Raw genomic sequence first — 22034 nt, forward strand, 5'->3', positions numbered from 1 at the left:
TGATTATTTATGTGTCAAATTATTTTGTAGGAGTATATATAATTCACATAACTTAATCTTACTTGATGTATCTTTGTCCTTTTGATAAAAGGGAAAGAGTATTATTATCTAGACTGTATTCTCAGCCATATTAATCATGGCAGAGGCTTTTACTTTACATTAGCACCACCATTCACTCGAAAATGCTTCATCACTTTTACATGACTCTCTGCTGCTTCTAGGGTTTTCCATTTTCCCAACTGATTTTTCTGCCTAATTTCATGGCTGATTTTTTCAATCAACCTTAAAAGAATCATTGGTTAGTGTCAAAAACAATAAAACGTGTCAAAGTCAAAATAAAGATGAAGATCATCTCCAGATTCAGCATCTGCAGGCTTTTCTTCTGATGTAAGAAACCCTTGTTTTCTCCTTAACAAATCTTAATTTCCACGAAAAGATCGGTTTGAATTCATCAAAGGAAGGTATGCTTTTCCGATTCCTTCACACATCCATATTTTATTTCATTTCCAATTCTAGCTCACTGGAATTAAACATTTCTACAGGTGAAGGAAATTAATCATTTTTCCCCTTTCTGCATAAAATTGATTAGACAAGAATATAAGATTCACGATCTTAAAAAATGTAAAAAAATTATGTGATACTCAATCTTGTTTCGTGATTGTGTATTTTGCTGAGATTCAGGGGTTGTTATGGAAAATTTTGCTTCTGCCATGATTTCATTACTATGCTTTTGTTTTTAGTCAATTCCCAAGTTTCATGTTTGTCTTCATCCAAACTCACCCAAATTCGAATTTTGCCGATTTAAATGTTGTTAGTATTTCTTATAGTAGTATATTGTTTCATTTGCTCAATTTTGGTACCATCAATCATGTTGATCATGAGTTATAGCGACTGAATTGAAATTGAACCAATCTTCAATAATCTTGTATTCCAATTTGTTCTAATAAGAGTCACATCAATTGTGAACCAACACTATAGTTATTATTATTTGTGATTAACAGTTGTAAAACATTAGTGTATATTATTAGAACTGATTGCAGGAAAAGAATGGCCTCATCAAGCAGCAGCTACTCAAACCCTCCCTGCGCCGCCTGCAAATTCCTGCGGCGGAAATGCCTCTCCGGCTGCGTCTTCGCCCCCTATTTTCCGCCGGAGGATCCCACCAAATTCGTGAACGTCCACAAAATCTTCGGCGCCAGCAACGTGAGCAAGCTGCTAAACGAGATTCTCCCTCACCAAAGGGAAGATGCTGTGAATTCTCTTGCATATGAAGCCGAGGCTCGGCTCAAGGACCCCGTCTACGGCTGCATCGGAGCCATCTCCGTTCTGCAGAGGCAGGTGCTTCACCTCCAGAAAGAGCTCGAGGCGACCAATGCAGATTTGATGCGTTACACTAGCAATGAGATTGTGGTTTATCACCAGAGGAGGATGGCTTATGGATCCGGAGCAGGGTCGTACAACCCCCATCCGGGTTATTATTCTTATGGGGAAAACCCTGGTCATGGCACCAACTGATTATATGATCTCCATTATGATACTATGTGTTTGTGTGTGTGTCTATATATATAAATGAGGGAGTTGGGAGGTTAGTATATAAAAATACTTTTGATCATTCATGTGATCTGGTCTTGTATAAATTTGGGGTCAGTATATGTTTTTTTGTTGGTTTGTATTTATTTGTGGGAATAAGATGGTACTGAACTTGACATAGATTGGATTAACTTCGATGGCTAGCTATTCGAGTTTCATATGTGGTAAACCTTGTTCACGTGCAATAACCTGCAAATCATACGTGTGAAATATACTTGGAAAAACGGCTATAAGGCGTGCATTAATTTGGTGAGATTTCAACTCATGGCCTTTTATCATTAAGTTTTGGTACTTTAGTTAAGATGGATTACTAATTGACGTTAATTTACACAGGGTACTAGTAATGCAAGTCTACATTTTTTTTCTGTGTAGAGGAAAGAATTCTTTTTTTTGAATCACTTAAAAATATATTTAAAAAGAAGTGGAGTATGGACTAAGGCCGAGAAATGCAGAAATTGGAACAGGCATGTGGTTATGAAACTAACATGGAAGATTAGGTTTATGAAAACTGAGTAATGTTTATATAAGGATCCAATTTCATGCTTGCTTGCCCTCTTATACTATTTATTTCCAAGAAATATATGGCTGTGGTGATGAATTGTCAATTTAATGTGTACATGCTGATGCTGCATACTAAATACTACTCCTACGATTGTCATTTCTACAATAGTAAAAAGCATCTAAAGAAAATTTTCTCCCATATCTATTATAGTAGTACTATTAAGAAGTGATCTATATCAACTTTGTCGACGTAGTATATTAGTAATAGCTAGTCTATATAGTATGAAATCAGATCCGTTAATATTTTTGTTATAAGTAGTTTATAGTATGAAATCACGCCTCTCTGCAAAGGGTTTAGGGTGAGCATTTGGTGTAGGTTTGTTTCGTGATGCCTTAGGAGCTCGAGGTCTGATTTTATAGCTAAAGTTGGGATTTGCTCCATTTTGTCTGTTGAACTTTGGTGGATATTCTATGAGCTTCAGTTCTGGGTAAGGAGTTCTGATTTTGGAAACTAGAGGCAAAGAGTGACAGATTCAGTAGTGATTCATCATGTGCATAAAGAAACAATTTTTCTGCAGTTTTTTTTGTTGCATTTTGCTTATAATATTCATAGAGGTGTTCATGTTTTAAGAGTGCTATGGTTGGGTCTAATGCATACTTCATGATAGATTAAGTGTTTCTTATATTTGTTGTAATTACTTTGTAATCAACTGTAGTTGTTGTTCATAACAAAAAATGATTATAGATTTGTACTTTGCTACCTTTGTGTAGTTATCAATTTATGCTTCATTTATGAAAACTATTGATTTATTAAAAATCTATAGATAGTACATTAATGCCTTGTTACCTGTATATAAATACTACTACTTCTAACCAGCTTTTTTATATTTTGTCTAAAATGGGAATGGAACGATTGCTTAATCCTACCTCTGTTTGACTATAAAAAGATTTAATATCCAGTATAGAATTCGTATAAACTAAAGAATAATACTAATAAACGCGCGTATCATTTGTTTATAGTTGAGACGAAAAAAATAGTAAAAGATCTACTTTTCTGGTGATCATTAATTTCTCGTGGGTCCATTTTTACAGTTTAATCGGTTCCTACCATATTAATCTTTTAAGATTATAAATGACACACACATAGTGTACCAATTAAAAAAGGTAAAGTATAAGGTTTGAACTTGAACTATCAATCTCCTCTTCTCTCCTAGCTCATAGATGTAAAGAAAAAGAAACAATAAATATTTAAGAGCGAAAAGAATTGATTTGAATATAGTGAAGAAAAAGCTTTGATTATCATTTGGGGAAAAAATGAATGATATACATTAAAAGGGGCCCCCCACCATATATGATGGCCATGTACACATGTTTTATAGAAGAAGGGCCTACAAAAATTAAAGTGCAATTTTCTTGAAAATATGTAGACGGATTAAATTAAATAACGGATGTCACAATTTGGGGTTGGGTGGTAGGCTAGTGGAGGGGGACTATGGTTTAATTTGGGGTAGGGTTGGTGAAGATGATTGATGAGTGATTATTCATGGGTAAAGTAAAGATTGTGTTTCTACATCAAAATATGCTTTGTCTCTTTTACTTTCTCTCTCATTCATTAAGTGTTCCACGCGTCGTATAAATAAATATTGAAATGGCTTCATAGGGTTTTTGGATTTTAGAAAATTTTTGTATTGCGACTCCAATGGTGTAATTGCAATTTAGAGCACAATTGAGAGTTGCGAATGCTGAAAAATAATTTGGAAAATACTTAAATCTAAACTTTTGTATTTTCAATCGTTGTTTTTCCGTTATTACGTAGTGAAGGACATGTGCGACGATGCAATATGTGAGGAAAAAGCAGTGTTGAAATGCAATTATTCCAATTATTAAAGGCCAGAAATTAAATTTACCTATTTATATTGAATGAGTCTTTGGTTAATTGACTCACTGCATAGGGGCACTGATCTGTAACCCTTTTTAGTTAAATTCATTTACTTCGCTAGTTGAGTTACTAATTAAATTGAAATAATTGGAACCATACAAAATTACACTTCTTTAATTGTCAAAATAGATATCAAAATTACCCACTCTTTATAACTACTACACACTCTATAGTCTATAATCATTCTAACTTCTAACTATTCCCTTAATAAACAGAAATTATACGGTAAATTAAATTGTCGAAGTGGGCCGTCTGCGGAGATGAAGCACAAAAACTTAGATTAAAGGTTATATAATTTGTCTTGTATAGAATTTTGGCTGGATTGAGCCCAACTGTCTATAAAGAGAAGGCCCAATAGATGAAAAAAGCCCATCTCAACCAAATACTATAAAACTAAAAGGGATGGAAGGGGGTGAAGAAAAATCAGAACTCTAATATACCACCTTCGATTTAAATAACCCAACCTAGGCACATACAGTAATTTCCTATGCACAACTTTTCAAAAATATACATAGTCTAACATAATTATACTCCATTAGCCTATGTATTCAGTGGCGGACGCAAGAATAAATCTTGGCAGGGGCTTCACTAAAAAATCTTGGCAGGAGACACACACATATTTTATATATATATATATATATATATATATATATATATATATATATATATATATAGGGGAGCGTTATTCTCCTTTTCACATCTTAGATCTTTTTTCCTTCTTAATATTACGCGTTAGATCTAAGGCATCAACGGATCAGATTGATTCTATAAAACTGGTTCCGTGTTGCATTATAGAAGGTGGTTGTATGCATTACAGGGTTATTATTGACATTTGACGGAAAAGTAACTGCCACATTTTGGTATCTGCGAATAATGCACCACATGGTCACGAGTAATGCATATAATTGACTATATAATGCACAATATGTGAACTGCAATGCATACGAATAAGATGTACCATGTTATGATGTTTGACACACGTTTCTTGTTTCCCCTAAGGGTTTAATAAGCTTAGGGCTAGGGTATAGTACGTAGACACATATGTAATCTTCATATGGTAACGAGTAATGGATATAATTGACTATATAATGCACAATTTGTGAACTGCAATGCATACGAACAAGATGTGCTGTGTTATGATGTTTGACACACATTTCTTGTTTCCCCTAAGGGTTTAATAAGCTTAGGGGCTAGGGTATAGTACGTACGCATTAATAAAAATTATAAAACGATACGAATAATTCACCAAATTGTCACGAGTAATGGATGTTATTAACTATATAATGCACAATATATGAACTGCAATGCATACGAATAAGATGTACCATGTTATGATGTTTGACACACGTTTCTTGTTTCCCCTAAGGGTTTAATAAGCTTAGGGGCTAGGGTATAGTACGTAGACATTACTAACAAATTGTTGTTATTGGAATATACGTATGTGCATTATTTGGTTTAGGTAGTGCATTATGTAGCTGTTAATTGTCATTATCTCAGAATATTATGCATTATTAGAGGTATTGTGTATATGGGTTAATCAACGGATTGAAGATTACATACGTGCATTTAGTAATGTCTACGTACTATACCCTAGCCCATAAGCTTATTAAACCCTTAGGGGAAACAAGAAACGTGTGTCAAACATCATAACATGGTACATCTTATTCGTATGCATTGCAGTTCACATATTGTGCATTACATAGTTAATAACATCCACTACTCGTGACAATTTGGTGAATTATTTGTATCGTTTTATAATTTGTTATTAATGCATACGTACTATACCCTAGCCCCTAAGCTTATTAAACCCTTAGGGGAAACAAGAAACGTGTGTCAAACATCATAAAACAGCACATCTTGTTCGTATGCATTGCAGTTCACAAATTGTGCATTATATAGTAAATTATATCCATTACTCGTTACCATGTGAAGATTACATACATGTCTACGTACTATACCCTAGCCCCTAAGCTTATTAAACCCTTAGGGGAAACAAGAAACGTGTGTCAAATATCATAACATGGTACATCTTATTCGTATGCATTGCAGTTCACATATTGTGCATTATATAGTCAATTATATGCATTACTCGTGACCATGTGGTGCATTATTCGCAGATACCAAAATGTTAGTAATGTCTACGTACTATACCCTAGCCCCTAAGCTTATTAAACCCTTAGGGGAAACAAGAAACGTGTGTCAAGCATCATAACATGGTACATCTTATTCGTATGCATTGCAGTTCACATATTGTGCATTATATAGTTAATAACATCCATTACTCGTGACAATTTGGTGAATTATGCGTATCGTTTTATAAATTGTTATTAATGCGTACGTACTATACCCTAGCCCCTAAGCTTATTAAACCCTTAGGGGAAACAAGAAACGTGTGTCAAACATCATAACACAGCACATCTTGTTCGTATGCATTGCAGTTCACAAATTGTGCATTATATAGTAAATTATATCCATTACTCGTTACCATGTGAAGATTACATACATGTCTACGTACTATACCCTAGCCCCTAAGCTTATTAAACCCTTAGGGGAAACAAGAAATGTGTGTCAAACATCATAACACAGCACATATTGTTCGTATGCATTACAGTTCACATATTGTGCATTATATAGGCAATTATATGCATTACTCGTGACCATGTGGTGCATTATTCGTAGCGGTTTCCAGCCATGTTTAGATTACTATTGTACCCTCATAATGCACAAAATAGGACAAATAATGCAACACGGGATTAATTACCCCATGTTGATCTTGACCGTCCATTTCTCTAATCTAATGGCTGATATTAAGAAGGAAAAAGGAGGAAATATAGGAAAAGGAAATGAATACATCCCTATATATATATATATATATAATAATAATAAAAAAACAATAATAAAAATTCTAAAAATAAATAAATATCTAATACATAAAATTAATCCAAAACAGGTTTGACAAAAAGAATAATACAGTTTGCTAAAGCGGCGGCAACTGAATTCTACGTGTTTTCATCGATTGAAAACGCTGCAAGATCGGCTCGTTATCAATCGTTGAAAAAATATCCTTCTCAATGTACACAACTACACTGTCATTCATCCACTCGTCTCCCATTCGATTTCGTAAATCAGTCTTGATAGTCTTCATTGCAGAAAATGCTCTCTCAACAGAAGCAGTAGCAACAGGTAAAACCAAGGCCAACTCAATAATCCGCTAGACCAATGGAAAAACTAAATGCTTCTTAGTTTTGACCATTTTCATAGCAAAACTTCCCAAATCACTAAGCGCAACAAATTGAGGATCACACCGCACATTAGCAATAAAGTTACTAACTTGCCGTGGAAGATGTAAACATTCGCTCGCAGAGAAGTCCTCGGGATAAAAAGTAGCAATATGAATGACTTGATGCTCATTGAATTCAGAGAAAGAATTTCTTGGATCAAGACACGCTATGCAATTTAGCAAATTAGTTCAATAAATCACAAAATACTATGTAAATAAAAGTTATGAATCTAAAGTATCTAACACATTGTGATTGTGTAAACTATGACAAAAGAAAAGGAAAAACTGACCTTACTCTACCAATTAAAGTTGCGAAGAAGATAAGTAATTCTCTTTTGGAATTTGTGGGAGAAGTTTCATTTTTATTTTGCTCCGCCGCTATGAAAGAAGTAGGGCTAGATGACAAATCCTTTTAATTCTTAATTAATATACCTGCCCTGAAACTAACCCCTGCCGTCAAATAGGAATAGTGCAATACTTTTTCAACTTTTATTATTTTATTTATTTAAGTTATTTGTAAGTTAGTGTATTACTTTTTATTATTATTTATTGTCTAATAGTGCAGTACTTTTTCAACTTTTATTATTTTATTTATTTAAGTTATTTGTAAGTTAGTGTATTACTTTTTATTATTATTTATTGTCTAATAGTGCAGTACTTTAAATAGGGAACAGACAATACTTTTTTCTGCTTTTATTGTTTTACTATTCATCGTCTCCCTCTTCTCATTTCTCAACTCCATTGTTGTGAAGTTTTTAGGTGTAATTTTAATTTTCAGCCCCTCCTTTCCATTAAACCTCTAATAATTTAGAAATCAAAGCTATTAACTTGGTGAGGGCTGACTATAGGTTCGAAATTTTTTAAAAAAAATTGCAATAGAAATTTATTTTAAAAAAATGGGTTGGGAGGGGCTTAAGCCCCTCACCTCCTCCACCTGCGTCCGCCACTGTATGTATTAGATAGCCTAGTTCTAAAGGTGTCCCAAAACATAGGTCAGCCATATTAATTAATGAAGGGATAGAAAGCAAAAATAATCCCTATGATCACCTCATTAATATCTTGAGTATATTATACTATTTAAATTTACAAATATAGTGAGTCTGTCATATCATTTTCAATATACTATACCAAAACTTGGATTTATTTGGTGCCGACCAAAAATAAAGACATTGGATTATGATAAACACCAAAATAAAAAAATATAAGTAAGTATTTTAAGGGACAGATATTAATTATACTAAGCTTGCACTCAACGATAGGGGATTGGACCACAAATACTCCTATATATTGATTTGGCATGCTCATGACATTTCGAGAATTACTTATATATATAACTTTAAATAATATTTTAATTCTATTATATTATTGACATATTAATTCAATAAATGTAACTATTGTGTGCGTGTATATATGTGCGTCATAAATTCTTATAATTAAATTTGACTATTGTCATTTTTAATTATAAGAATAGCTACCTTGTTATTTGGAATATTGTTAAATTTATATGGAATAATTGTCACTTGTATTAATTCATTACGACAATTGCTTATATAACTTCCATTTTTAATCATAAGAAATATTAACATTTTATAAAATTGTCACATTTTCTCAGAATCTATAATAATGGAAAGTACAATTTTTTGTCACTAAAATTTGGATGGTTGTATATCAAATATGGAGTAGCATATAGAGGAGGCGTCTCCATTTTTCCAATAATCAAATGAAATAGTAGAAGCTTTGAGTATAATGTTACACACATTTATATGGTCGAAAATGAATCTATTTGTCATAGCTTACTCTCTCTCTCTCTCTCTCAATTTTTTTTCCATCAATGCAATCCAATCGATTCATCACCACCACTCACCACAAAGGTCCAAATTCTTATTTTCAAGATATTTTTGTCCAATTATAAACTTCAACGTTACACTTACACCCTTTTCTTTTCTACTATGAAACATGAATATACAATTAGCATAATGCTTTATTTTGCTATGACTATGATAATTCTAAAAGGTGTCTTAAATTCACTAATTAATGTTGCGATCATCTAAATAGAAATATTTTATAAACTCTAAAACAAAAGTAGTAATATTATAACAACAAAGTTAATCCGTAATTCCGTATCATATTTTAGTGGTTTCTATCTTCTTATCCCAAGTTCGAAAACAAGGAAAAGATGAAAAAAATATCCATGTCAATATCTCATGATAATAGTAGCATGAATTGGAATAAAAATGGCAAAGAGCCTGAGGAAAAAATTAATCATCCGAACAAAATTATCTATCCCACTGAATTTATGGAAAAACTAAATAAAAAATAAGTGAAAATACATGTAAGTCTCAAGCCATCCCTAATTGATAAACTAAGCATTTAGTGATTTAACAATAACTCTATTCCTCATCGCTATTGCTGTAATTAATAACTCAAAAAATATTAATTTTACAAATCACATAAATATTAAAGGTTGATTTATTCATTTTTCTACAATTTCAATTTAATAAATTAAAGAACAAAACAAACTTTGATTTTTAAGAAATTTGTAATATTAGAGATGGAAATAATAAAATTTCTATATATATAAGAGTAGATGATATTTGATTGTGTTTGAGCCCACAACAATTCAGTGTCACGAGTTTGAAACCACACTCGATTTATGGCGGCTACTTATTTGTTTCAACAGTTGTCACTCCACTCCACATAAAACGTTCTTGTAATTCAATCTGCATGGATCCATAATTAATTCCCTCAAAAGCTAGAATTAAAAAAAAAGAAGCAACATTTTCAAACAAAAATGGCAACTAACTATGCATTGGCTCTCTCAACCCCAAAGCCATTCTTCACTTGTCTCAAACCATCATCATTTCAGTGTGGATTTTCCCAATTTCCCACATCTTGTGATGCAAAACATGTCATTTTTTCAAATTTCAGCAGCAGAGACCTCGTGCAAAACTTGTGCAGCAGCCGGAGGCTTCCCGATTTCAAGCTCCGGTCAGCAGCTGCGCCAGATAGCCGAGACGAGGCAGCGAAAGCCGACAAATTATTCAGGCCAGTGCAGCTTGCAGCCATGTTTGGTGTCTGGTACTTGTTGAATATATATTTCAACATCTTCAATAAACAGGTCCTCTTTAATTTTTTGTATGCAAATTATTTAACTACTATATATAGTATGAAGCTGTGAATTGTAGTGATGTTTTTTGGGGGATTCAGGTGTTGAAGGTTTACCACTTTCCGGCAACATTAACGGCCTTTCAGTTCGGATGTGGGACAGTTATGATAGTTGTAATGTGGGGTTTGAATCTTTACCCCAAACCTAAAATCAGCAAGTCTCAGGTCAATTTAGTTATAAAGTTTCCTTCAATTTTGGTGTTTGTCACGTTTCATCAAGTGTTTCAATAGTAACTAATATTAGTTTTCAGTTTGTCACGTTTTATAAATTGTTGGCATTACATTTTGGTGCAGTTCTTACAAATATTTCTACTAGCGATTGGGCACACCTTAGGAAACCTTTTAACAAATATCAGTTTGGGGAAAGTGGCAGTATCATTCACACACACCATCAAGGCAATGGAGCCCTTCTTCACAGTCTTGCTCTCTGCCATTTTCTTCGGTGAGGTATGAAATGTAGATTTCATCTTCAATGGCTTTAGGATATCCTCAAATTTCAATCCCTTTTTCTTAATAGTAGTACTACTATTTTTATCAGTTTTTATTACCAAGATTTTGAATTTTGGATCATTCATGATTTATTAAGTATTTCATGAAGTTTTATTGAGTTTTGAGTGTGATAAGACAGAGGCCATCTCTATGGGTAGTTTCTTCTCTTGTTCCCATCGTTGGTGGTGTGGCGTTGGCATCATGCACTGAAGTCTCCTTCAACTGGTATGAATTAATCATTCACGCATCTATATCCTTCTCAGATCATCTCCTCCATTGATTCGAGTCCTTGTCTACTCTGCAAACAGGATAGGTTTTGGCACTGCCATGGCTTCGAATCTCACCAACCAGACGCGTAACGTGTTCAGCAAAAAGTTGATGTGCAAGAACGATGTGCGTACTATACTACTGTACATAATGGAGTATAAATGAAGGTTAGATAAGTGAGAAATTCTTGGTCTGGAATTGACAGGAAAGCTTGGATAACATCAATCTGTTCTCCATCATAACAACCATATCATTCTTATTTCTTGCACCTGCTGCCATTTTCTTGGAAGGTGTCAAGTTCAGCCCTTCATACTTGCAATATGCTGTAAGTAACAAACTGGAATAGCTCAGTTTAAATAAGTATTATACTATTGATTTATCTACATCTGATTTAGGCAAGTGAAGGTTTGAATGTGAAGGAGTTGTGTGTAAGAGCTCTTCTATCTGGTTTATGCTTCCATACATACCAGCAGGTAAGAAAGTTACCAAAATTGCTCAAAAAAAACAAAATTACATAATGATAGTTATGGATTCCATATCCCAAATAGATGAAAAGGTAACATGTTGACAAGATTGATGAGTTTGTTATGGCCAGGTTTCCTACATGATACTGGGCATGGTGAATCCGGTAACACATGCTGTAGGAAACAGTGTGAAGAGAGTGGTGGTGATCGTGTCGTCAGTCATATTCTTCCGGACACCTGTCTCACCTGTAAATTCTTTAGGTATTTATCGCACTTGTATCTCATATCTAACTTTTCGTAGATCATTTCACATTTTGACATGCGTTTACAACTCAGGAACTGGTTTGGCTCTTGCCGGAGTCTTCTTGTATTCCAGAGCAAAGAAGATGAAGCCGAAAGCTGCTTAAATTGAAGATATTGATACAATAGATTTCGGATGGATGAACAAGAATAAACTGCAAGAATTGGTTGCAGGCTCAATTTTTGCCGGAATAATGTGCATTCCAGCTAGGTTTCATACTCCTTCAAGAAGAACACAACCCAAACAGATATGTAGGCTCTCTTGTCATTTACTTGTGTACATAATCTAAAGTGCAAATGCATATCGAACATAACATCATTAATAAAATACCTTCACTTCACTATAGCATGTGGAACAAACATGCAAGTTGTGGCTACTGCAACACCAAACATGTCTAGAAAAGTAGACTTACAAAAGATGAGTTAAGCTTCACAAAGGGTCAAAGGCAAGCAGGTTCGTTCTCCCTTGATGGTTCAATTGATGTATCATTATGCTGTACATCAGGAGAGGGCTGAGGAGGTTGATTTATAGCAAATGGTATGCATCATAATTAAGATTAGGTGAGGCTCGGGCATCAAATTTGTCTGCATCGGAGTTGTTACAATTCTGGATTCCTGCTGCGGCTTCTATCTCTATTATGCTCTCATGAAAGCTCTTCTGCTGAAAGCTTCCAGTAGCATTGACTCATGACTGAATGGTCCACCTATAAGCTTCATATCAACACGAAAGAATAGAACATATACCTGTCCTGCCTATCAGGAGATGATGAAGTTCCCCAACCTCCCCTTCCACTATACAAACAGACTTTACATCCACTGGATGCCATATCACCAACTTCAGCAGGGACATTTTGATTTGCTCCTTCCACAATTTTGACAAGATCAGATGCATGTACTGATCCTGATCACCAAGAAAAGCTTAAGCCTCTCTTGTGGCACCTGCCCAACCACTTCTTCCAATTCTATCAACTTATATAACCCTCAATTCCTGTAACAAAAAAATGGGACTTGCTTTACACCAGAAGAATCACTAATAAAATCCACATCATCTGATACTAATTGCTAATGATGTAACAAACGTTTTTATATTGTTGTATGCAGTTGAATCTTGTTAGTACATTAATCACCAAGAAAATTATATACAGATAAGTAAACCAAACGTATGTTGTATAGAAGGTAAACATTTCCAGTGGGGATCTCATTATCATGATCATGCATATGTTGAAGTCTATTCTAGCAACTGATTTAGGCTTATAATTAACAAACAAAAGACAGACGAAATTATCAGAAAGAAATGTTAAAGTTTAAACTTTAAACATATGCTAGTGTATTAGGTTTCTGAAGTTTGCAGATTGCAAAATAGTCTGTCATATAAAATTTGTCATAAACAAAAGATTTCCAATCTTCAACTTTAGTAAGCATGAGGTCAGTCAAAAGAGCCTTGGGGTATGTGGCTACAATAAATATTGGCATTCCTATGCAGTTTTCTATGCCCAAGAGAAAAAAAGAAGATGTATCTAAATTGGACAAGAGAAGTTTGTGTATGTGAGTCAATTTATCAGAGAAAAACTTGAAGCATCTGATCAGAAGCAGGGTTTGCTGACCCAGCATTGCTATATCTGCCTTTGTCATGGTATCCATGGCATTGTGGGTCTTTTTTAGCAGATGAACTCAAAATTATTGCAAGGTGCTAAGAGCATCCGCAGCAGTGGGATTTGTCCGTCCGTCCGTGCCAGCGGCAAGGACACCCCTGTCCGCCGCTGCGCTCTTGCCGCTGGCACGGCGCTGCCCTTAGCTAAGAGCACGTCCATGCCAGCGAACAGGGCGACGTGGCGCGTTTCTATTGGCCGTTGATATTTTCTTTTTTTCTTCTTTTTTTTAAAAATTGAAATTAATACAAAAAATTAAAAATATATATTTTTCCGGATTCCCAAAAATATAGCCGTTTTATTACAGTTTTTTTAAATTTTTTTTGAAAATTTTAAAAAAAATTAATCCCAAAATCATCTATAAATACACACATTCATCATCCATTTGGACGAAATTCGGCCACTTATGATTTTAATTATGTAATTTTTAATTTTTAGGATTTAAATTATGTAATTTTTAATTTTTAAGGCTTTAATTATGAAAATTTTAATTTTTAGGATTTTAATTGTGTAAATTTTAATTTTTTTGTAATTTGTAATATTATTCCGGTTATTTTTAATGTATTTTAATATTGTGAAAATATTCTTATTTAAATTGAATAATAGAATGGTGGGACATTTGAGCATGTTCTTGCGGAAGAGCACGGATGTGGGTGTTATACTCTTGGCTAAGAGCAGGAAGTAAAAGTGGGTCCCCATGTTGGCCCCAGATATGCCCCAACGTAAGCATAACTTAAAAGAGTACTCACCATTTCTAAAATTAGCATTTGTATCCCGAAAAAAAATATTTCGCCAGAATTCATATGTCTCACTTTGAGGTGTCCATGTTATATGACATGGAGTTGCTTTAAGAAAAAAAACGTGTTATTTGAAATAAAATCAAGATTGAGGAAAAGGGCTGTGGACGGATACTAGCACAGTATCTAACAAACACTATTAATCACATAATCCATAAAAGTTTAAGCAATGGTGACAATATCAGCAAATATAATTCCCAAGTGAAGTTGTAATCAAACAATAATTTCAAAGAAGAAACACAATTCAGAAAAAAAAATAGATCAAATGACAAAAGAAAGGACAGTTATATTTATCAAGTAGTAATTCATGGGAACATATAACAATTACCATCCGACGTTAAACCACGCAAGCAATTTTGACTTCATAAGAAACTGACCCAGTGGTGGTGATACTATTGTGAGACAAGGTAAAAGTTACATGTACAAATTTGTATACCACCACAATTAAAGGAAAAATATTCAGAAAATTAAGTAAGTTCCAAAAAAAGGTTGTTCAGAAAAAAATGAAATGGAAACGAATTTCCATCACAGATCGTGCCCCAAAATAGAGAAACAATAGTTAGCACATTTGTGTACGCACAAGATCTTTCCATAGCAATTTCCGCATCTTCCAGAGCATATCCCATATTTGCCAAGGCAAGCAATTTTGTCTCTTTCTCTGACAATGAACCAGATTCTGCCAAAGACAACAACATCTTGTGCTTCTCTGATTTATAAGCACCATTGTCCTTCAAGCAGTCCTACATGGCATGGCAGGAGTAAAAAAAACTAAATCATCACAAATGCTAATTACTAAATATCAATGATTGTAACTGCATGTACACGGTTTTCCTACTCACTTCAAATGTCTCGGCTGCCTCCATAACATCCCCTCTTGCGAGCATTCCATCATGGTTGTGCTTGAGTAGAAACTGCACCATATTGTACTTGATGCTGCTATTCAAGTGTTTGGTTTGCCTCTGCCCAATATCCATCCCTATGATGAATTTTTTCTGAGGGATTTACATCAACATAAATATTGGGAGTATTTTTTGGGAGTTTTTCAGATTGAAAAAAATAAGAAGTAGAGTAAATGAGTGTAGGTGAGGTATTAATAGCAGCCTTGAAGTTGTACCTTTTGTTGTTCAAATTTCCCTCATTTTTTTGTAGAGGGAAATTTGATTTTTGGTTTCCCTCATTGTACTTTCAAACAATAACAGGTTCTGTGGTTATTGAATGTTGAACATATTTCAAGACTTTTTGATGAATTATGATTTGAAGGGTTTTTTAATATGATGACTGTAATCTTTAAATTCAGTTTTAAATTGTGAATCTCTTGAATTGAATTAAGGTTGGCAGCAAATTTCGAAATTGGGAAGCATATTAAATGCAATTGAATTCACTTTCGAAAGCATATTTGATTTCGAATTTTGGCTGCAAAATTCGAATATTGGCAGCAAATTTAACACAATAGAGGTGGGTCTCATATTACACTATCACACACCATTTATTACACATTTCAATAATTTTCTTAAAACCCGTGCCATAGAGAAATGGGACTCTAATTAATGGACAGAGGGAGTAATATGTTGGACTTTATTTTGTTTAATTAAAAAGAAAATTGAGATATATTAGTCGACCACTTCAAAAAGGTACGTGTGGCCGTGAGAATGGAGAGTAAGATGAATTCTATACACTCATGTGTGGATAATTGTTTTTCTTGAAACTGATGCATGATAAAAGTGATTGATATTTTATTTTTGTAAAGCATTTATTAACTTTGACATATTGTCAAAGTTATATTTATGCGCATCATATAAGGTTGTACAGCACAATATAGTTGCATTTCCAGCTGCACAGCACCACAATATAGCTTTTGGAGCATCCCTAAGAGTGGACTACTCATAGTCTAGCAATAGCCTTAGAAAAAATTCCTTTTGTTATATTATTAAGGATTTCTCACCGTCTGGCACATGCCACATCATTAATGACTTTTCACATCCCAGTAATAGCTAGTCGACGCCTGTCACGACCGCCCCTTAGGGTTAATAAATATGGGCGATCGTGATTAAAAGAATTAAATAGAAGACGAAAAGAATTAGGGTTTCAACACAAGTTGGACCAACAATTAATATCCAAATAAATAACCAAGAGTTTAATATTATCCAACAAGGAATTCAGAATATCCATTACCCCAACAATTAAAGTTTGTCGGCCCAAATAAATCATAGTTTAAGACACGTCACAGCGGAAACGACCAAGAGAAAGAGTGACGTCATGTGTGAAGACACAACGACACTCAAGGTTCGAAGACAATTATAATCTTAAATTCACTTGCTCAACACCACCACATCCTCGTCGCCGCTCAACCTGCACATAGGGAAAAAAACATGCAGGGCTGAGTACTATAAAATATACTCAGTGGGCTCACGCCGAAAACATTTTCAATAAAAGTTGTCAATTTATCATGCCATACTTAAGTAACCATCGGGGTTTAGCTTTAGAAAGGCCCGAGGCACTAAAATCATTTTCCCATAGTAAAAGTCGACTGATCAGTCATTTTCCCATAGACGTTCGCCATATCTGCCAATACATGACTTGGAATGTGGCCACAAACCAAGCCACTAGACCGGCCAGCCCGTAGCTAGCACACGATCTACCATAGGTGTACACTAGTCCAGGTAGGGTTTGCGGCCCCACGTGGACCCGAATTCGATTTATATAACAACGGCACATAGCCATACCAGATAGGCACGTAAAACACAAATCACGGCATGATAAAATCATTTTAAACCACCCTTATCTCTCCACGGTCATACGTAAAAGAGTTTAGTAAAATAAAAACCCACACATAGGGTAGGGTAGAAAAGAAGCCCACCTCGAGTGCTTATTCCAAAACTATTTTCTTTCCTTTGCGATCACGATTCCCTTGCGAGATATCACCTTTAGAATTAAAATAACACATAAATCAACACACTTTCAAATTAAGTAAATAAAATGCATGCACCCTAGTTTAAATCTTTTATCTTCCTTTTTTTCTCGATTTTTCGATCGTTCGACGGCCGCTTACGCTCCCAATTTCCACCGTTGGCTCCCCGTATATTTTTAATGATTTAGACTTAAATCCTAATATTTAATTAAGCACATGAATTCATTATCGAAAATATTTCCCCCGCAAAACTATCTATTTCGAACATAGGATAAAAATTATTAAACTTCCACATTATCCGGAAATTATTTAAATAATTCCCCATAATTAATTTATCGGCCCAAAACTTAATTCATTCCCACCTTATGTCTTTAATTTAATTAATTGATACCCCCACTAAAGAAGGCCCAAACTTTAAGTTGATCATCCAAAATAATTTATTAAGCCCGATTCAGTTAAAAACAAAAGGCCCCAAAACCCTTTAATTAAAGAGGCCCGAAACCATTTAATCCTATTTTTTCCAAAAGAGCCCAACACACACTCCATCATCTACACTCTCTCTACGCCTTCTTCTTTCTTCTTCCTCTCTCGGCGAGAATTTGCAGAGCTCGACGCCTTGAAGGAATCGGATCTGGCGTCGCCTTCCGCCTCCGCCGTCGAGAAGGCTGCTGTCACTGCACCGAGCCATCTCCAGCCGCCGCGTCGCTGCTCCGCCGCGTCGCCATTGGCTGCTCCCGCGCCTGCCCGGCAGCCGAAACCCCCCCGAAACAGTCCCGTTTCCCTCCGAACAGCCCCCACGACATCCCGGAATCAACCCGTTCAGCCCCGCAAGTTAAGTTTCTCAGATTCGATTCCCGTTCATTAAAGTTCGCTCCTTTTATATTTTTTTCAGTTTTCTTTGATTAATCGTTTAAGAGGTAAATTCACAGATTTATCGATGATAGCGTTTGACGAAAAGATGCAGCAGTTTCAAATCGAGATTGGGTGGAGGGGGTATACCTTCAACAGTGGATGGTGTATGGTGTATGGATTTGCTTTTAGTAACTTCTGTTTCCTCCTCTCTGTATTTGGATTACTGGTTTCTGTCGAAAGAGATTGCAGGTGTTGATTCCGAACCACATTGAAAAATCTAATAAACGAATTGGATGAAATTCGATTACCTTGATAGGAGTTGGAGAAGGCAGATTGGCTTGCAGAGACGTTTGGGTGAGGGAGGAATAGCTGATGTAGGATTTAATATAGTGGGAAGGGGGTTGGGGATATGGGAGAGATTTGTGGGATAGAGGGGAGGCGGTTTCAACGGGGTTGAGGGAGGGATTCAAAATTTTTCTTCTTTTCTTTTTTTTTTCTTCTTATTTTTGAATTAGTTGAATTTATTTGGTATTTTATTTGCAGGTTACGGAGGAGGAAAATTCCATCACGGAGCAGGAAAATCTACATAAAATCTTTAATTAAGATTTGAATTAAAGATATTTTGTTTTAATTAATTTAGTTTAATTCGCAGCCCATTGTATTTTATCACGGACTAGACTTTTATATTAATTATTTAATTTATCGGATCCAACACGGAATTGAGTCCAATAAATATTCCTCACGGACAGGAGTTAATTAAATTCTCATAATCATTTATTTCACAAATCCCCAATTAACAACAATTAATTACCAACAATCACTTCACGGACTTCGCAGAGTTAATACCATTAAAACAAGTAATTTAGGTTCACAAATTAGGTTTAGAAAAACGGGGCGTTACAACGCCCTAGCCCCTGGAGAAAAAAAAAACACTAATATACCGAACTGAAATGGTCATACTGCATACCGTACCGTACCGTGCGGTATGACCAAAAATCATACCTTTACCGTACCACTTTTGTTGGTATACCGCAATTGCGGTATACCGAAAAGTCGGTATACCAAAATTTAAATATCGTTACCGTATCGCTTTTGTCGGTATACCGTGATTTCCGGTATATACCGTGTTATTTGCTGTATATACCGTAATTTTATGGTATATACCGCAAATTTATGGTATATACCGCAATTGCGGTATGATGCAGTATACCGCGGTATATACAAAGTGCATACCTTTACCGTACCTAAAACTGTCGGTACGGTATGATATCTTACCGAAAAGTACGGTATACCGAAAATTCGGTATTTTCGGTATTTTTTCGGTACGGTAAGTGCGGTATTTCGGTATTTTTTCGGTACGGTGAGTGAGGTATTTCGGTGTATATTCTCAGCCCTAAAAATAACAACGATGAAATGAATTGGAGAAAAAAAACATTGAAAAAAATAAAAAATCGGCTAGATGATCGCTTGTCCACGCAATAGTGGACGAGCGATCGGCTAGCCGCTCTCATCCGCACCCTAGCTCTAGGACGTTGGTTTCTCGTCCGTCGAGCTAGCCTCACGCAATAGTGGACTAGTCGAGCGTCCTAGCCGCACACCGGTGGCGCAACATAAAACTCACTAAATATGCTTACTAAATTTTGAATCTCACCTTTTCAATTCATCATTTTTTTATTAATTTACAATTTCTATATTTGTTCAATTATAAATCAAAATATATGATTAAAATTAAAAAATTAATCAGTTTAAAAATTAAATAATTTAATTAATGTAACTTACATAATTTTAATACGTAAATTTTCACAATTAAAAATAAAATAAACTTCATAATCGAAATCATTTAACAGAAGTTGGTCTTTTTTTTTGCTTTTCGGCTTTTTTACTTCTGAAATTAAATTTTACTGTTACTTTAATTTACTATATAAAAAAACTGTTTTCTATCACAAAAACACGAGAATCATTTTCAACATGTAGATTGCGAAGATGATTGATTGACACATCTCCGTGATAAATGAATGCAGTTTTTAATTCGAATAGTATTATTTTTAAGTGCAATTAAAGTAATAACAAATATGTTTGATACGATGTCCTCGCATTATTAATTGTTTTTATTTTATCAATCTTGTGAAGAAGAACCATAGGTCTATAATGTTAGAAATGAATGGGTGGAAATGACAATTGTTATAATGTTGAAGCATACCAATTATATGTATCCTCTATTTTTCTTCTATTTGGCTTAGTTATGTTGGTAGGGCATAGTTATAGTATAGTTGTCCTATATAATATTACAAGTGGTGGGGATGCCATTGGATGAACCGTATCTGGAAGTTATTCAAGGCCAAGTGGAAAACAATCAACTTATTTTTTTGGAGTTTAATGTGAATAACATGCACCGAACCTTATAAAGAATTCAAATACAATTTGAAGGCCACATCGGTACACAATTGAATTAAATAAAACTTGATTTAAATTACAAAGTTGAATTTATCAATGAAAATGTAGAATAAATTTATGATTTCAGACAAACCAACAAGCAATGATGGCCGCTACCACCATCTTCACCCGCGTCCGCCTCGCCACCGCCGCCGACATCCCCCACATACACAGCCTCATCCACCAGCTGGCTGTCTACGAGAACCTCACCCACGAGCTCCAGGCCACCCCTGCTGCCCTCTCCTCCACGCTCTTCCCTGCCGCCGCGCCGCCGCCCTTCACAACGCTCCTCCTCGAGATCTCCACGTCTCCGTTCACGCCGCCGTCCCATGACCCGCACTTCACGCCCCTCCTCAAGTCCTTCCACCTCCAGCTCCCCGTCGACGACGGAGAGGAGGAGATGTTCCGGTGCGGCGGCGGGGCCACCGTGGCCGGATTCGTGCTGTTTTTCCCAAAGTACTCGACGATTTTGGCGAAGCCAGGATTTTATATTCAGAATATATTTGTGCGGGAGTGTTATAGGAGGATGGGGATGGGGACTCTGCTTCTTTCGGCTGTGGCGGCGCGGGCGGCGGAGATGGGCGGAGGGAGGGTGGAGTGGGTGGTGGCGGACTGGAATGTGGACGCGATCGCATTTTATGAGCGGCTGGGGGCGGAGATACTGACGGGGAGGAGCCTATGTAGGCTCACCGGCGAAGCTCTTCATGCTTATGCTTATTTTAAATTTTGATCATCGACTCTTAGTCGTAACTACTAGTGTTGTATGTTTCTTTTTTAATGTCGTTTTGTAATTTTGTAGTAATTCACTCTACAGCTTTATTGTTGGAATTTGATGTTCTGAAATCAAGATATAATCTACTCTACTTGATTTTCGTTTGGGGTTCTCCAATTATGGGTTAATAGGATAATAGAAATAAATTGAATATGACATTTCAAGGAAATATATTGATTGCTCAGTGTCCCGTACAAAATTAGGTAGTTTAATCAAATTTGTGGCTTATATGAAAGTATAATGGCGCAAGTCCACTTAATTCTTTTTTTTTGTCCACAAATTGGGCCTGCACTAAAAAATTATCGAAATAGGAAACTATTACTGTAGTATATAAATGGAGTATCTCATAATCTTAAGTCTTAACTTTTGTCGAGAGGAGCACATGACGAAAAATTGAGTAAGTCACACATCTGAAACTTTACCAAAGACGGCAGCATCTTAAACATTATACTCCCACTTGGCTACCTTCCATGTGAGAGACTATATAAGACAGGTCTTAGATTTGTTAAATACTTCCCCGTTCATTAAAAATAGTCTCATTAGTAAACGACACGAGGAGTTATTATGAGAAATTAGTAAAATAAAAAAGTGATGAAGTTAGATAAAGTAGTAGACAGATAAGAAAAAA

General features: G+C 35.3%; 4 protein-coding genes across 5 annotated transcripts; 3 read left to right on the top strand and 1 right to left on the bottom strand.

Annotated features, from left to right (window-relative positions):
* Positions 1-126: 126 nt before the first annotated feature.
* LOC121750980 (LOB domain-containing protein 25-like) lies at positions 127-1721 on the top strand. 2 transcript variants are annotated; one of them, XM_042145684.1, is made up of 2 exons: positions 127-461; positions 1029-1721. In XM_042145684.1, exon 2 carries the CDS (start codon positions 1048-1050, stop codon positions 1513-1515), a length of 468 nt encoding a protein of 155 aa, XP_042001618.1. In that variant the 5' UTR covers positions 127-461; positions 1029-1047; the 3' UTR covers positions 1516-1721. The 2 variants fall into 2 exon arrangements, with proteins under 2 accessions (XP_042001618.1, XP_042001617.1); XM_042145683.1 differs by having other exon boundaries at positions 1041-1721.
* Positions 1722-9933: 8212 nt separating this feature from the next.
* LOC121750926 (phosphoenolpyruvate/phosphate translocator 2, chloroplastic-like) lies at positions 9934-12336 on the top strand. Its single transcript, XM_042145591.1, has 9 exons — positions 9934-10428; positions 10518-10640; positions 10770-10922; positions 11104-11189; positions 11273-11357; positions 11437-11556; positions 11627-11704; positions 11827-11956; positions 12032-12336. Exons 1-9 carry the CDS (start codon positions 10102-10104, stop codon positions 12100-12102), a joined length of 1173 nt encoding a protein of 390 aa, XP_042001525.1. The 5' UTR covers positions 9934-10101; the 3' UTR covers positions 12103-12336.
* A 2478-nt stretch (positions 12337-14814) lies between these two features.
* LOC121750989 lies at positions 14815-15544 on the bottom strand. The gene is made up of 2 exons (XM_042145694.1): positions 15281-15544; positions 14815-15181 (listed from the first exon to the last, which is right to left on the bottom strand). Exons 1-2 carry the CDS (start codon positions 15413-15415, stop codon positions 14909-14911), a joined length of 408 nt encoding a protein of 135 aa, XP_042001628.1. The 5' UTR covers positions 15416-15544; the 3' UTR covers positions 14815-14908.
* Positions 15545-20650: 5106 nt separating this feature from the next.
* LOC121750973 (probable acetyltransferase NATA1-like) lies at positions 20651-21485 on the top strand. The gene has a single exon (XM_042145672.1). The coding sequence runs from the start codon at positions 20738-20740 to the stop codon at positions 21362-21364; it is 627 nt and encodes a 208-aa protein (XP_042001606.1). The 5' UTR covers positions 20651-20737; the 3' UTR covers positions 21365-21485.
* The last annotated feature ends 549 nt before the right edge of the window (positions 21486-22034 follow it).

Source organism: Salvia splendens, chromosome 10, assembly GCF_004379255.2.
Source record: "Salvia splendens isolate huo1 chromosome 10, SspV2, whole genome shotgun sequence".
Taxonomy (NCBI): domain Eukaryota; kingdom Viridiplantae; phylum Streptophyta; class Magnoliopsida; order Lamiales; family Lamiaceae; genus Salvia; species Salvia splendens.